We start from the raw sequence: 16,772 nt of genomic DNA on the forward strand, positions 1-16,772 counted from the left end.
CCATAAGCAGATATGTAAAAACATATAAATCTAAGTTTGTTGGCATCAATCCTGTAGCTTCTCTGTGCAGTAAAATCCTCTTTGGATAGTATTTCAATATTTATAGATTTTTTATTTATTCTCTGCACTGTTCAGAATTGTACTGATTTTAAACAGATGTAATCACTAGTTAAAGAAGCATGACTTGTTCATGGCAAAAGCAAGCCAACTTTGTTAATTTAGGAGGCTACTCTGCCTGTATTCTACTCTTGTTTTCATACCTAGAAGGAACTGTTTTCTTCATCTGCACTAAAACACCTTAATTTGTACAGCCTAGAAAAAAATATAGTCAGTGACCAAGGCAAGTTTGTAAAGTGTCAGTAAACTATATTCTTTTGGTATTAGTCACTTAATACACCGGATTTACCAATTAGGGCTCAGAGAGAACTTGGAGTGTTAGCATTTCTGGATTTGGCTGGCCAAAGTACGGATCAAATCTATGAGAGTATGTGTGAGAATTCAGAATTCAAGTGGAAATCCCTCAGTAAACGGATGAAGGTGTGGGATGGCTGCATAATAAGAGCTCAGGTATATTCTGAAGAGATAGTGCAATGGAATTCATAAGCTGAGATGGAATCCAGGAGAGAAAAAAATAAAGAAACAAGAACAACAATAACAACAGCTGATCATTTTTGAACAATTACTATATGATAAGCATTGTATTATGTGCTTACTCAAATTACCAGATTATCCCAGGGCATGTATTTTTATCCACAATTTCAAATGATAGGACTAAGGCTTAGAGATGTTAGGTAAATTTTCCAGATGTTGGGTAAATAAGTTGCAGGGGTAGGACTGGAGTGCAGTTGGCTTATTTGCTCCATTTGCCTAGAACTCTCCCAGTTTTATCACTGAAAGTCACCTATCTCAGGCACCCCCTCAGTCCCAGGGAAATTAGGACAACAGGCCATGTTAACTTGTACGCACAGCTGCTGAATGCCAAAGCTTAAGTACTTTAAATTGGTATCTTATACTGCTTCCATTGAGGAGAAAGAGAACCAATGACCAGAGATGGAACCTTGGAAAATGTTAATAACTTTAAAAATGGGAGAAGACTATAAGATCCTTACTTAAAGGGCTGTATCCTTTACCCATTTTATCCCCAGTCTTTAGCACCCCAGTCTTTAGAGTAGATGCTCAATAAATATATGTAATTAGTTAAGTGATTGATGATTGATTATTAGTGACTGGATGAATGGAGAGGTAAGAGGATAAATAAGGCAACATCGTATCCCACAAGGATCAAGTAGAGAGCTCTTAGACTGAAATAAAATAACAATATTTACATGAAGGGTCATGCTTTTGCAAACTAATGATCATGAGAACCTTTAGGATTTAGGCTTTGAAAAGAGAGTCACGTGGAAGCTTGCAAATATTTAAGAGAGGACAAAGATGCATAAATGGAGGGAGCTGCCGGTTGTAGGCCCTAGGACGTAAGACCTGGATTTAAGGAAGCGATAAGGAAAGAGAGAGATGAGACAAAGTGTTCCTTTCTTTTGCTCAGAGAGTCTGCTCAGTTAAAGGAGAAGACTCATTGGAGAAAAACACAGTTACACACTGAGCAATAAAGAACCACCACAAGGACAGGTTTCTTCCTAACTCAAGAAAGGCTGGAAGCTGGAACTATAAAGACTGAAGCGTTGACGCTGGAGGGACATTGTAACTTCTTCCTAAGAGACACATGATAGCATCTCAAATAGACAAAACTATAGCTCACTGATCTCTTCTTTCAGTCTTTACCTTTCAGGCTGAACACCTCATGTTTCATTCAGTTGAGATGAGTTTGAGCCCTTCACTATGCTGGTGGACCTCTTCTGATGTGTCCTGAGTATGTCAGCCCCACTCTTAATAGTCTGTGCTCTAAAGGGAACGTGATACCAAAGTGTGATGTGACTGGCACACATAGAGCATGGCTGTCACCTCTCTCGTTCTGGGCCTGAAACTTCCTATGCTTAAAATCTCATTCACCTTGTATTTTGCAAGCCATCTCAGACCTCAGATTTTCTCTACTTGTTTCCTTCACGTATTTTGCTGATGTGTAGTATGTGTATTTTCTCCTGCAGTTTTCTCTCTGCCACTGTAAGAGAAGCAATGCTGCTTTAGCTATGGGAGTGGCATCTGTGCTCTATCTTGTCTATCATTAATAAACCCCCAAGCTCTGTTCTCGTTTCCAAGCTGCTAATGTCTGGTTATGCTTTCCAAGTCAGAACACACACAGCTGGATATTCAAACCCCAGGTTAAATTTTGTTTTCTGACATATCACCTGTCTGGAGTTTGAAAGTAAGTCTAGATGTGTTTCAGAAGTTATTCAAGGAAGAAGATGGGGTAATGAAAAAGGTCATTCCTTTGACCTAACTGCTACCAAACCATTGGAAAAAATTGTTTCCCTTGATCTCTGAAATGAACTTGTAGAAATTTCAGCTCCTGAGGCAGGTGCCATTACAGGTGTTATGCTATTAAAAGTTCTGCAGAGGCTTTTTTTCTTGAAGACTAGGAAAATTGTTTGCGGCTAGGTTGGGATTGGTTTGATTGCTGTTGATATAAACATCTCTGAATTGTATTTTTTTTTTTTACATGTGCAAGTAACCTAAGAACTTCAAATTAAAGAACAAAGCAGATCATCTAGGCACAACTAGATTTTTTTTAGGCAAAATTGAGTACAATAATAATAGTTCTCAGAAGTTGTGAAAATGTCAGTGCAAGAAAATTAGTTCTAATGTAAGCCTAGCTGTGGGATTTTATTGAAAATGTTCTCATCCTAGCATGGGGCATTTAAATAATGAATTTACAAGGAGAAACACAAGGAAATCACAGAGAGCCATTACTTACAATAAGAAAAAACAAGTACACTTTAATGGTTATAGATTTGAGTATGGAATATTTTGCCTGATTTTTGTTTCATTGCCTCTTTGTCATTGGAGGCCTGTCTGATGATTTGGGTAAGTATCATGGGTGAATGTCTTTGTGTTCGCTCAGCAGAGAACAGTTGCAATATGTAAATAGGGTGCCTCTTCCCTTTGGATGCCTTGGGATATGTATAATAGATTAAGCTGGCTTTGTGCAGAGCAAACAGGTCTGTATTACCAAGAATATGAATAATGTCAGTTTCCATAATTGCTAACATCTGGCTTTCCATAAATCTGTTAAATTGTATGGAAGCAGAATTAGATTTCTGCGTCATAAGTAAAGCAATTACGTGGAATTCTGTAGGCAATACGGTCCTATATTCAACTGTGAAATCTTTTCATTCTGGAGGAGTAAAAGCAAATCCAGGTTTTGAACCCTGTTTTTATTGTGCACCCTAAGTGTGTTCACCTTTTTGCTCAGGTTTATTAATTTATGAGAGGAAAACACTGCCAATATGTTTGTAACTTTGTAAATGCAAAATAAACAAATGTTAAAATAGCATATTATAGCTGGGCATTAATTGGCAATTTAGAGGTGATTTTAGAGGAGACCATAAATTAAAGATCCTTTTGTAGCCACTGGTTGTGGATCTGTTGAAATTAATCTTCCAGACAATTCCTGGGGTGATTTGTTGATGAGTCTTTCTCTGCCCTTGTCCCCTTAAGCATTTGACAGGAAACTGGGATGTGGAGGGAGGAGGAAAGGTGGCCTTCCTATTTCAGTGTGGTTACTACTGAAACCACACTGAACTTATTGTACTTTGAACTAGACCCAAGAGCTTTTCCTGATGAAAAGTCAATAATAAAATGTGTTCCCTGAAGGGAAGGGTTGCGGTTGTGTCTTATGCTTACTGAACACCCCAAAGACCAAATTTTGGCAGAGTCGGCTTTATAGTAGTATTGGTCTGTAAAATTCCTGGATTTAAGTAAGTTAAATAGATACATTGCATGCACATCCACAATATATTTTATTGTACTTGGTACTGAGAAGAGAAAAAGGAAAAAGATTTAGTCCCTGCCCTCAATGAGCTCAACATCTATCTATGAGCCATGGATAAATTAAACATGGAGCTCCCAAGAGATGAATGCAAGGATAGCATTGTGTGTGTGCAGGGTACAGAGAAAGCAAAAAGTCAATAGTGACTGACTTGCAGAATGAGGGATGGTGATGCTTGGTCCTGATCTTGAAGAATGCATGGGAGTGAAGATAGCACAGAAAGGGAAATGCTTACCTTATCAATTAATTTATACCCCACCCATTCCATAGGGGCTAAGAAACAGAGATGGGTGGGGGGAGTACTCCCATAATTAGAAAAGGCATGTTCCAAGGCACAGGCAGAGGAAACACCATGGTCTGTTTGTAGGTCACCCATTGCTTTTGAAGAGAAAGGGGAAGAGACAGAAGGTAAAAACTGAAGAACTAAATCAGGGCTTATATGTATGCCAGGAGATTATAAGCATCAGAGAACCACAGAGAAGTGGCAGGCAGAGGAATGACACAGACAGGTTTGCTTTTTAGAACACCACTACCCTGTAGAGGGTATTTAAAGCAATGATTCTCCTCTGGCTTTACAGAGCCCAGATGTCTGGAGCCTAATGTATGTCAATTAAATCCAGTTCTAGTGGTGGTGAGCCTGGGCTCCAGTACTTTTAAAAGGCTCGCCAAATATTTATATTTTGCCCACAATCTCCAAATATTTCCATTGTGCCCACAATCAAAGAAATCACTGAATTAGAGTGAGAAGTGTCTGGAGTCAGTTGAGACCAGATAGGAGACTAATGCAATAGTCCTGGTGATAAGGATGAAAATCTGAACTGAGTTCAAAGAAATCTGAATGTTATTTTTATGATTATATATGTGATGAGCCACCTAGCTAGCTATCATCAAGTTACTCTCTATCTGTATCTCAGAGATACAAACTAGATTGTAAATGTGATGAGAGAAGTATAAGACAATGTTTTGTTACTTTCAGCAAAAATTGAGGAGTGAGCATAATGCAAACATACCACTTTAGTATTGTTCCAAGATAGCATATACCTAAACAGTAAGCCGTGTACCACCAACTATCATTGCAATGAGTGTTCAGAGAAGGTGAATAATTACTATAAACTGGCATCATATTGGGAGATGCTTAACTGAGGAGGTAGGGGTTGAACTTGATCTTAATCATTTACATTCATTAAATCAAGAAACAAATATTTTTGAGTACTTTTTATGTTATCTGGTTTTATTTTCAAAAGACAATAGATTAGGTGGGTATGGTTTTATACAGCTGAAAAATGTGGGTCAGAGAGACTTAATGTGACCAAGGACATACAGCGTGATGTGCAAAATGACTGGTACATAGTAAGCACTCAATTAAGTGGAAGAGTTTCGAGCATGAGTGACCTCCTGACTCCCGCATTCGATGCTACTTTTTGTTGGGAAGAATTGGAGTAGAGGAAGAAGGCTGGGAAGATGAGAGAGGCCTCTAGGCGGGAGCACCATATGGTCATATGTGTTGACCAGGAATAATGAGGAAGTAATTGAGGTCTGATTGTAGTTGACTTGGAATCTAGATAGCATAATTTGGGATCATTTCCACAGTTTTCAAAGGAGGAATAATTATTCATTAACTAAATGTCTTGACTGAGCCTACAATTGTTAGAACAAAGACAAAAAAAATAAATCTTATAATGAACTAGGTCTTATAAGTATTGTTGGAATTCCTTAACATCTTCTGCTTTTGTACCACGGCTGTGAAGCCAAGTTTTATACCAATATAGTGCATGCAGTCAGTAAGGGAAGATAGGTCAGTGCATGCAGTCAGTAAGGGAAGATAGGTCATTTGTTTCCATTATTTTTAAGTCACAATAGTTTTAAATTCTAGCAAACTTTGAGTAATCATATTGTATCATTCTCAGAATTTCAGCTAAAAATGCTGAAGAGGATCCATGTAATATTTTATCTTTGAAAATGAGTTGCAGTATCTAGAGGGCAAATTAGTGGAAAGTATATAAAACCATAGCATATTCTAGTATGCTGAAAGAAGACTTTAGACCTTGAGTTGGCACAGTATAGTGGAAAGAACTCCAGTGCACCTTTCAGAAGGCCCAGGACCCAGTCTTTGCTCTAACAGATACTAGCTGTGTGACCACTTAGCCATCTCTGTAACTTAGTTTCTTCTTTTGTAAACTGAAAATAACTATTCCTATCCTGCAATTATATGACATGACTTGTGAAAAAGAACTCTGAAAAACTTTGAAACTATGTCTATAGTATATTATATATATATATATATGTATATATATATATATATATATATTAGCAGTAAAATTGATATTATGCCTTTGAGCACTTTAGGGAGAAATGGCACTTAAGTTATTTTTTCTGTAATTTAGTTCCATAATTCTTAAACAAATGCCTACAATTTTACACATATTTAACATGAATTTTAGGATGAAGAGTAAGTTAATTTATCCTGTTCCTATTCTCACCTGCCTTAGGAGTCAAGCCTACCATTCAGTAGCCTACCAACAGTTATATATATATACTGCTGTGTTCCTCCTTTATCACCTTCATGAGGACAGTGTCTTATAAGTCGTTGCCAACATTTATAGTACCAGTGTGCAAAGAACCCTGGTGCATGGCAGACTTTTGGTGAAAATGTGTTGAACTCAACATTGTCACCTGAAAGATATTTGAAGGACTTGGCAGTAGATTAATCAGTGGAGAAGACAAATGACATGATAGACAAATGGCTAATGTTTTCAAATACCTTAAAACTTGTCATAAGAAAAATCAAGTAGACTTTGCTTGAGTGACCTCAGAACTAGTACCTAAGTAGAAGTTACTAGATAATATATTTTATTTCAATGTAAGGAAGACATTTCTTTTTTTTTTTAACATCTTTATTGGAGTATAATTGCTTTACAATGGTGTGTTAGTTTCTGCTGTATAACAAAGTGAATCAGCTATACATATACATCTATCCCCATATCTCCTCTCTCTTGCATCTCCCTCCCGCCCTCCCTATCCCACCCCTCTAGGTGGTCACAAAGCGCTGAGCTGATCTCCCTGTGCTCTGTGGCTGCTTCCCACTAGCTATCTATTTTACATTTGGGAGTGTATATATGTCCATGCCCCTCTCTCACTTCGTCTCAGCTTCCCCTTCCCCCTCCCCACGTCCTCACGTCCATTCTCTATGTCTGCGTCTTTATTCCTGTCCTGCCCCTAGGTTCAGAACCTTTTTTTTTCTTTTTTTTTTTTTTTAGATTCCATACATATGTGTTAGCATATGGTATTTGTTTTTCTCTTTCTCACTTCACTCTGTATGACAGACTCTAGGTCCATCCGCCTCACCACAAATAACTCAATTTCATTTCTTTTTATGGCTGAGTAATATTCCATTGTATATATGTGCCACATCTTCTTTATCCATTCATCTGTCGATGGACACTTAGGTTGCTTCCATGTCCTGGCTATTATAAATAGAGCTGCAATGAACATTGCGGTATATAACTCTTTGAATTATGTAAATTGATACAGCCACTATGGAGAACGGTATGGAGGTTCCTTAAAAAACTAAAAACAGAACTACCATACAACCCAGCAATCCCACTACTGGGCATATACCCTGAGAAAACCATAATTCAAAAGGAAGACATTTCTAAAAGAGTTATTCAAAGATAGAATAGGCTGCCTTGTGCAGTAATAGATTGTCTGCAGGGAAAGGACTCAAACCAGGGCTGGACAGCTATGTGTTTGAGATATTAAGGTCGTTCCTTAAAAACTAAAAACAGAACTACCATACAACCCAGCAATCCCACTACTGGGCATATACCCTGAGAAAACCATAATTCAAAAGGAAGACATTTCTAAAAGAGTTATTCAAAGATAGAATAGGCTGCCTTGTGCAGTAATAGATTGTCTGCAGGGAAAGGACTCAAACCAGGGCTGGACAGCTATGTGTTTGAGATATTAAGGTCACCAGAGCCCTGAATGTCAGGGAGGGCTACTGGATTTATGTTTTCCTTCCATACTTGGCTGTCAATGAAAAACAGCAAAATATATGGTGTCTTTCATCAGCATTCATGCCATATCCTAACTGTAGCTCTGAGACGTTTTCTTGTGTGAGCAAAAATGTTGCTAGCCATTAGGGTGGTGAGTTTTTGATTCGGCAAGGCATCCTCCAAGAATTATTTCCTTTTCTTTCAACCTTGTCCCACGATCTGGGGGCAGCCTAATTGGCTCAGGGTTGCCCTAATTGCTCACTCATTTTGCCCTAATTGCCCACTCCTTCCTACTCAGTGGCTAATCTATTCACACTTTTTCTATAAGACCCAGATCTCCATGGGTGTATCCATACTGTGAACGAATTAGCAGTATTTATGGCCTCTGGATGGTATAGTTCTTGAGAATATCCTAAAAGCAGTTCAGAGTTGCTCCTGGATAATTTAGTAATTAGAGTCTGACAGCTGTGGGTTTGAGTCCCAGACTGGCCACTTATTAGCTATCTGACAGTGAACATGTTATTTAACTTATATGAGCCTCAGCTGCATTAGCTGCCTTGCAGAGTAGATGAGATAATGCATGTGAACAGCTTGGCACAGTACTTGGCACAAGGCAAACGCTCAAAAGTGTTAACTAATGCTATTATAAGTGATGATTATTTTCTAATGATCATCTTGACTGGAGTCTAAAGCTCCATGCTTTCTTCATTGCAGACATTGATGAATGTGCCTTAAGAACTCATACCTGTTGGAATGATTCTGCCTGCATCAACCTGGCAGGGGGCTTCGACTGCCTCTGTCCCTCTGGGCCCTCCTGCTCTGGTGACTGCCCCCACGAAGGAGGACTGAAGCACAATGGGCAGGTGTGGACTCTGAAAGAAGACAGGTGTACTGTCTGTTCCTGCAAGGTGAGGCTAATGTGGTGCAGCGGAGGTTGTCACTGTTCTTTGTCTCCCTCCCCCTCTGCTCTCCCTCCCCATGTCTTTCCCCCAGGTGGTTGAGTCATGGGTCTCCCGTGATTCCTGAAAAGTCTTCTCCTGTTCTAATCCCAGCTACAGCTAATGATGCTGCTGAGTGGCAGGGGGACCTGCTTGGAATGAAAAGTGAGGTATAGGGTTGCAAAGAGACTGCTGAACCCCTGGGGTGGGGGGAGCAGGGCAGAGAAGCTGATGTTAGTCCTCCCGCTGAGAGCTGGCAGTGCCTTTAAGGTCAGCTGGGTGAGAGCTTTAACGAGCCCTCAACCCTCACTTCTACAGTCCTGCTGATTAAAACTTCTCTTTCTCTGAAATGATCATCTGCACGAACTTGCTCACTCTTCTGGTGACGTCATCCAGAAAAGCAAGGCTCAGACACTTGCTTGCAGTGGTCAGAGACAGGTGGGCTTCTGATACATTCTGATCCATTCTGAATGATAGTACGAGGCCGTCTGGCCAAATGATGTCTTCTTTGTCGTTCTCAGTGCTGGGCTATTCCTTACGTTAAGTTGTTTGGAAGTGAGTTTAATGCTTCTGAAAACAAAATTCTGTCATCGACTAGTTTTGCTTTATGCTTTGCAAAATGGGCCTATTAAAGTGTTTATTTCCTTGTGCTTTATTTCTTCTTTTGTTGATCTTGCCTATTCATTTTCCTTTATATTGCTTTCCTCTAGCTCTTACATTGTATTTTTATGTCCCATTGGGATGGGATTGTTTAATATTTGGCTTACGGGCATGGGAACTCTGAGAAATTACTCGCTTAGTAGCCTTGTAGAGAGCTGGTCTCCTGATAAACTCAAGAGTGTTCCCTGGAAACACAGTAGAAATGAACCTTGAAAAGTCCCCCAATTCATTCACCTGCCTTCAAGTCTGTCACACCTGCAACAGACCTGGGGGCACCTATTTAGGAAAGCTGTTTTACCAGGTGTTTAGATCATTAGCCCATAACACCCATTTTCCCGCTTATACATAAATATAGTTCCCCACATTTAAACTTAGGTCCATTGCCCCCAGTTGTTAAGTACCTCCTATATGCCAAGCATCCTGTAATTTAACAACAGCGTCCCACTTAATATAGCACAACTCTGAAAGATGAAGAAACTGAGTTTCTAAGTTTTAGGGGAAGTAATGTACGCTTAATATCACAAGATATAAATGTGTAAGCTGGGATTTGAATTCTACTTGCTTGCCTCAAATTTTATAGTTTTCTCATCTTCCTACATGTCCTGTAACCCTCTACAGATGACATCTGTTGACATTTATAAAAACCAATTAAGTAATCAGTCACTCCAACTTGGCTGAGCTCAATACTCAACTCAGTACTATGTTAATGACTGGGTAGGACATCCCCTCAAGAAGTTTTCAAGTTATTAAGTACAATATTTAAGCATGTGGCACTGACTCAGAGCTAAAGTTTTGGGGTTTTTTGGCCATGCCGCGCAGCTTGTGGGATTAGTTCCTTGACCAGGAATGGTACCTGGGCCCTCCGCAGTGAGAGCATAGAGTCCTAACCACTGGACTGCCAGGGAATTCCCAGAGCAAAAGTTTTTGAGAGACGGAAAAGCTTGTTGTGGGTTAGAATAGTTGAGAAAGGCTTATGGAAGAGGTTGGCAATTAGGTCTCCATTCAGCCAGCAAAATGAAGATGAATCCCTTTACTAGTTCTTTTCTAGAAAATATTGTTTTTCTAAACCTTTGAGGAGGCTCACAGCCTGACCCCAAATCCTTTTTAGGCTTTCTAGATCCCCAGTGCCTGGAACAGGCAAGGGACTTTAGTTGAGTCTTGACCAGTATGAAACCGAAATTTATTTTTCAGTTGTTGTTTTATTTAAGCCCATGATAAAGCAGGGCACTTACCAATCATTAAAATTTTTCCAAAGCTTCATTAATTGGTGGCTAATAATCCAAGCAGGCTAAGTTGACTTATTCTGCTTTGACACCTAAAGTGCCTCCAAAGACTTCTGGAAATTAGACTGACATTGCCACAGGAAAGGAACAATTCCTGTCCTCTTAGTTTGTTAATATAATGCACCTCCACCACCACTGCACTCCTTTACGAATGAAGTACTGGGCAGAGTTCTCTACATAAGTCTTTTTTAAAAAATAATTACTCATTAATAGCATAGCTTTCAAGAGGTTGTGGGCGGGGAGGAGGTCTGGCTTTAGGAGCTGAACTGAAACCCTGAATCAAATTCTGTAGATCATCCTCAAAACACGAACTTATTTGTGATCCTCTTTGTTTGTTTCCATTATTTTCAGTTGTAAGTATTCTATTCTGATTTGATAAGAAATATTTCCAGTACTTAAGCATCAAAGTGAACTACTATAATGGCATCATCTTAGAGGCTAAGAAGTAAAATCAAGGTTAAGATATAAAGTCCTAGCTTTTTAATCATACCTTTGATGTTTCAAATTCAAAGAATAAAGAATCACACAAGCAGAATCACACAAGCCAACAAAGGGTCAAGGCATACTGTTGAAAGAAGCAAAGTCAAAGTTCTTTCCCCCTTGAGAATCAGTACATCAGGTTAGCTAATGTTTCATGCCAATGGACAAAAGAGGCCTTGAAACATGTCCACAGCTGAGTGCAGTTCAATGATAAAGCTAGGCTAGCGCAAATGGATTTGGGCTTTGTTTAGATGCCATGTGCTTCCTTGACAGTGGCAATGATTTTGTGCACCTTTAGACCCCTTAGTTGATTAGGCACAGAATAATCGCTGAATTGTTTGGAACCCACGTTCCTCCAGCGTTATCCAGATCACAGAAACCCAGAGTGGAAAATGGTTCTCTCGCTGGGCTTGATGCCTAAATCTTAGTTACAGCCCAATTTCTTTTCATAGATACCCATCTGTGGCTTTTCCTTTCATAAATTTGTCCAGGGCCTTATGGAGACATTTTTATTTTCTATCTGTACTACATGGAAAGACAGAGTGGTCTCAGCTTTATTAGTTTCTAGGAAATGCAGCATTTTAGTATGAGTGGTTACATTTATATTGGAGATCATGGAGATGAATGGGGAAACGGATACACAACTAACCACCTGTCATGCCACGGTAGCGTCATGAACAATTCATTTGTTGAGGGAACATACAAAGGGGAAGTATGCTCTATATTCTGGGAGGATGCAGAAAGGAATAGGGAATGACTTCACAGAGTAGGTGAACTTTGAAGGAAACATTAAAGGATGAGAAATTTATCCAAGTAGAGGTGTGGGGAAGGTGAATTCCAAACAGAGGGAAAATAAGAACAAAGAAACAGAAGCATAACGATATATATTAAAGGAAATATGAAGTGAATGATGAGATTAGAATACCAGGAGCAAGTGAGCAGCTGAGGATCATGAGAGATTTTTTCATTTAGGATTGGTGTGGCCTAATCATGGTCTGATTGACAGCATGATGGACAGACTGGGGAGATCAAGGCTAAATGGAGAGATACCACTTAGGCCGAAGTAAAGGTTCAGGAAAGTAAAGGTGAGAACCTGAAAGAGCAAGAGAGGTAAGATCACATGGGAGCTAACATAGAAGTAAAATGATGGGTCCTGATGAATGATGATGTCAGACACTCAGCCTCTGTGGCTATGTGTGTTCTTATAATGTAGGCAAGAAAAAGCTTCAGAGTGACATGCTGGAAGCTTAGCTGCCCATTTTCCTGGGTGAAAAGAATTGAGGTGCCAGTTTCAAGTGAAGAGACAGGATTTGCGATTACTCCTATACCTACACCTTTACCTACTACTACTACTGTCATTAGTAGCTGGAAAATCCAGTGGGAGAAAGAGGAAAGCTATGAAGGCCAGATTTCATTTCTGCGCTTCATTCAGAGGGTTTGTTTTTGTTTTTCTGTTTTGTTGTTATTTTTGTTTAATTAAAAAGAAAGGTGAACTAAAAAGAAAAGCATTCATCCTGAAAGTAAATATAATACTGAAGACCTGAGCAAAACCAGGTCTTGAGTTTTTCTGGGAATTACGGAGATGGGTAGAGAAATAGATACTATAAGCAGTCACCCACCATTCATATTAAAGTCAGGGCCAAAGAGCTGTGACAAGGAAGTTGGGTAAAGTGTAGATTTTTCTTTTGCCTTGAAATTGTCTGGAATACCGGCCATTTGATCTGGCCTCATATAAGCCTTTGCCCAGAAACTGAGGAAGGTGGCCATAGTAGGGAAACTAAAAGCTTCATGCTTTTCCTTCAGGTAAGGAGAGAATAACCCTCTCTGCAAGGAGCTGACAGTAAAATAGCCCTGCCATTCTCAGCACGGCACTCACTCCGAGAGTGAAGAACAGGGATGAGTCAGCCTGTGCCTGGGGCCAGGGTAGATCTTAGACTTCTAGAATCCTGCAGTCTACTCATAAAAATGCTTTGCTTTGCTTTGCTTTGCTCTGCTCTGCTCTCACAACTTAACCAGCACCATTATCAATACCTTCCTGTCTAGGGTGTTCTTGATGGCAGGAGTTGGCTGTGCAAGCCCTAAGGTTGTGTCTCCCTTTCTTTTTTTTCCCCACTTTTGTTCATTTTTATTTATCAGTTAGTAATAACAAATACTTTCCTGTATGTGTGGAATTCTTGTTCTTAGAAATATTTAGTAGTAGAGAATCCATAGGGAAAAATGTGAGTTGTTACACTATATGTGTCTTGTTATAATATCTTCCTGGTATAGTTGATTTAAAATATTGTATTAGTTTTAGTTATACAATAGTGATTCAATATTTTATACATTATATGCCATTTAAAGTTATTATAAAATAATGGCTGTATTTTCCTGTGCTGTAAAATACATCCTTGTTGCTTATTTATTTTATACATAGTAATTTGGATCTCTTAATCCCCTGTCCCTATGTTACACAACCCCGCCTTCCCTCTCCTCACTGGTAACTACTAGTTTGTTGTCTACATCTGTGAGTCTGTTTTGGTTTTGTTATACTCATTTGTTTTATTTTTTAGATTCCACATAAAAGTGATAACATAGAGCATCTGTCTGACCTATTTCACTAAGCATAATACCCTCTAGCTCCATCCGTGTTGTTGCAAATGGCAGAATTTCATTTTATTTGTGTATGACTGAGGTAATATTCCCTTGTATATACATATCACATTTCTTTAGCCATTCATCTGTTGATGGACGCATAGGTTGCTTCCATATCTTGGCTACTAAAAATAATGCTGCTATGAACTTTGGGGTGCATCTGTCTTTTCAAATTAGTGTTTTCACTTTCTTCGGATATATACCCAGGAAAGGAATTGCTGGATCCTATGGTAGTTCTATTTTTAGTTTTTGGAGGAACCTCTATACAATGTTCTATAGTTGCTGTACCAATTTACATTCCCACCAACAGTGTGCTAGGGTTGCCTTTTTTCACGTCCTTGCCAACATTAGTCATTTATAGACTTTTTGATTTTAACCATTTGAACAGGTGTGAGGTGATATCTCATGGTGGTTTTGATTTGCATTTCTCTGATGATCAGTGATGGTGAATATCTTTTCCATGTACCTGTTGGCGACCTGTATATCTTCTTTGGAAATATGTCTATTCAGGTCTTCTGCCATTGTTAAATTGTTATTTTTTTAATTGAATTGTATGAGCTGTTTATGTATTTTGCATATTACCCCTTATTGGTCATAACATTTGCAGATGTCTTCTCCCATTCACCAGGTTATCTTTTTGTTTTGTCAATGGTTTCCTTTGCTGTGCAAAAACTTTTAAGTTGAATTAGGTCTGATTTGATTTTTTGTTTGTTTAATTTTATTGGAGTATAGTTGATTTACAATGTTGTGTTAGTTTCAGGTGTACAGCAAAGTGATTCAGTTATACATATACATATATTCATTCTTTTTTAGATTCTTTTCTCTTATAGGTTATCACAGAATATTGATTTCCCTGTGCTATAATATGTCCTTGTTGGTTATTTATCTTATTTATAGTAGTCTGTGTATGTTCATTCCAAGCTCCTGATTTATCCCACCCACCATGTTTCCCCTTTGGTCATCGTAAGTTTGTTTTTGGTATTTGTAAGACTGTTTCTGTTTTGTACCTAAGTACACTTGTATCATTTTTTAAAATTAGATTCCACATATGAGTGATATATGAGTGTCTGACTTACTTCACTCATTATTCTTTTTTAGAGCTGAGTAATATTCCATTGTATATATGTATCACATCTTCTTTATTTATTCCTCTGTCAATGGGCACTTAGGTTGCTTCTATGTCTTGGCTATTGTAAGTAGTGCTGCAATGAACACTGGGGGTGCAGGTATCTTTTCAGATTATGGTTTTCTTCAGATATATGACCAGGAGTGGGAATGCTAGATCATGTGGTAGTCCTATTTTTAGTTGTTTAAGGAACCTCCACACTGTTCTCCACAGTGGTTGTACCAATTTACATTCCCACCAACAGTGCAAGAGGGTCCCCTTTTCTCCACACCCTCTCCAGCATTTATTGTTTGTAGATTTTTTGATGATGGCCATTCTGATGTGTGTGGAGTGATACCTCATTGCAGTTTTGATTTGTATTTCTCTGATAATTAGTGATGTTGAACATCTTTTCATGTGCTTTTTGGCCATCTGTATGCCTTCTTTGGAGAAATATCTATTTAGATATTCTGCCCAGTTTTTGATTGGGTTTTTTGGTTTTTTTGACATAGAGCTGCATGAGCTGTTTGTATATTTTGGAGATTAATCCTTTGTTGGTTGTTTTGTTTGCAAATATTTTCTCCCATTCTGTGGGTTGTCTTTTCATTTTGTTTATGGTTTCCTTTGCTGTGCAGAAACTTTTAAGTTTAATTAGGTCCCACTTGTTTATTTTTGTTTTTATTTTCATTACTCTAAGAGGTGGATCCAAAAAGATCTTACTGTGATTTGTGTCAGAGAGTGTTCTTCCTATGTTTGCCTCTGAGAGTTTTATAGTGTCCGGCCTTACATTTAGGTCTTTGATCCATTTTGAGTTTATTTTTGTGTATGGTGTTAGAGAATGTTCTAATTTCATTCTTTTACATGTAGCTGTCCAGTTTTCCCAGCACCACTTATTGAAGAGGCTGTCTTTTCTCCTTTGTATATTCTTACCTTTTTTTGTCATAGATTAATTGACCATAAGTGTGTGGGTTTATTTCTGGGCTTTCTATCCTGTTCTCCCATTTACAAGGTTATCTTTTTGTTTTGTCAATGGTTTCCTTTGCTATGCAAAAGGTTCCATTTCATTTTTTTTTTTTTTTTTTTTTTTTTTTTTTTTTTTTGCTTACGTTTCCTTTGCCTGAGGAGACAGAGCCAAAAAAATATATTGCTATGATTTATGTCAGAGAATATTTTGCCTATATTTTCTTCTGGGAGTTTTATGGTTATTAAAGACATTGAGGTCTTTAATCCATTTTGAGTTTGCTTTTGCATATGGTGTGAAGAAATGTTTTAATTTCATTATTTGACAGTGTAGCTCTCCAGTTTTCCCAGCACCACTTCTGAAAGAGGCTGTCTTTTCCGCATTGTATATTCTTGCCTCCTTTGCCATAGATTAATTGATCATAAGTACATGGGTTTATTTCTGGGCTGTCTATTCTGTTCAATTGATCTATGTGTCTGTTTTTGTGCCAGTACCATGCTCTTTTGATTACTGTGGCTTTTTAGTATAGTTAGAGAGTATGATACCTCCAGCTTTGCTCTTATTTTTTTTTTTTCCCCCACAAGATTGCTTTGGCAATTGAGAGGCTTTTGTGGTTACATATAAATTTTAGGAGTATTTGTTCTAGTTCTGTGAAAAATATCATGGGTATTTTGATAGGAATTGCATTAAATCTGTATTGCTTTGGCTAGAATGAATATTTTAACTGTATTAATTCTTCCAGTGCAGGAACAGAGAATATCATTCCATTTCTC

The 16,772-nt window shown here is 38.4% G+C and overlaps 1 protein-coding gene across 3 annotated transcripts in view; it reads left to right on the forward strand.

Annotated features, from left to right (window-relative positions):
• Window positions 1-16,772, forward strand: part of NELL1 (neural EGFL like 1) — an 881,356-nt gene that overhangs the window by 826,054 nt on the left and 38,530 nt on the right. For all 3 annotated transcript variants that reach the window (XM_007457631.1, XM_007457632.1, XM_007457633.1), the window contains one exon: window positions 8,653-8,846. In XM_007457631.1, coding sequence (XP_007457693.1) covers window positions 8,653-8,846 — 194 coding nt within the window. The remainder of the gene's footprint in view (window positions 1-8,652; window positions 8,847-16,772) is intronic.

Source organism: Lipotes vexillifer, unplaced genomic scaffold, assembly GCF_000442215.2.
Source record: "Lipotes vexillifer unplaced genomic scaffold, Lipotes_vexillifer_v1.1 scaffold505, whole genome shotgun sequence".
Lineage (NCBI taxonomy): Eukaryota > Metazoa > Chordata > Mammalia > Artiodactyla > Lipotidae > Lipotes > Lipotes vexillifer.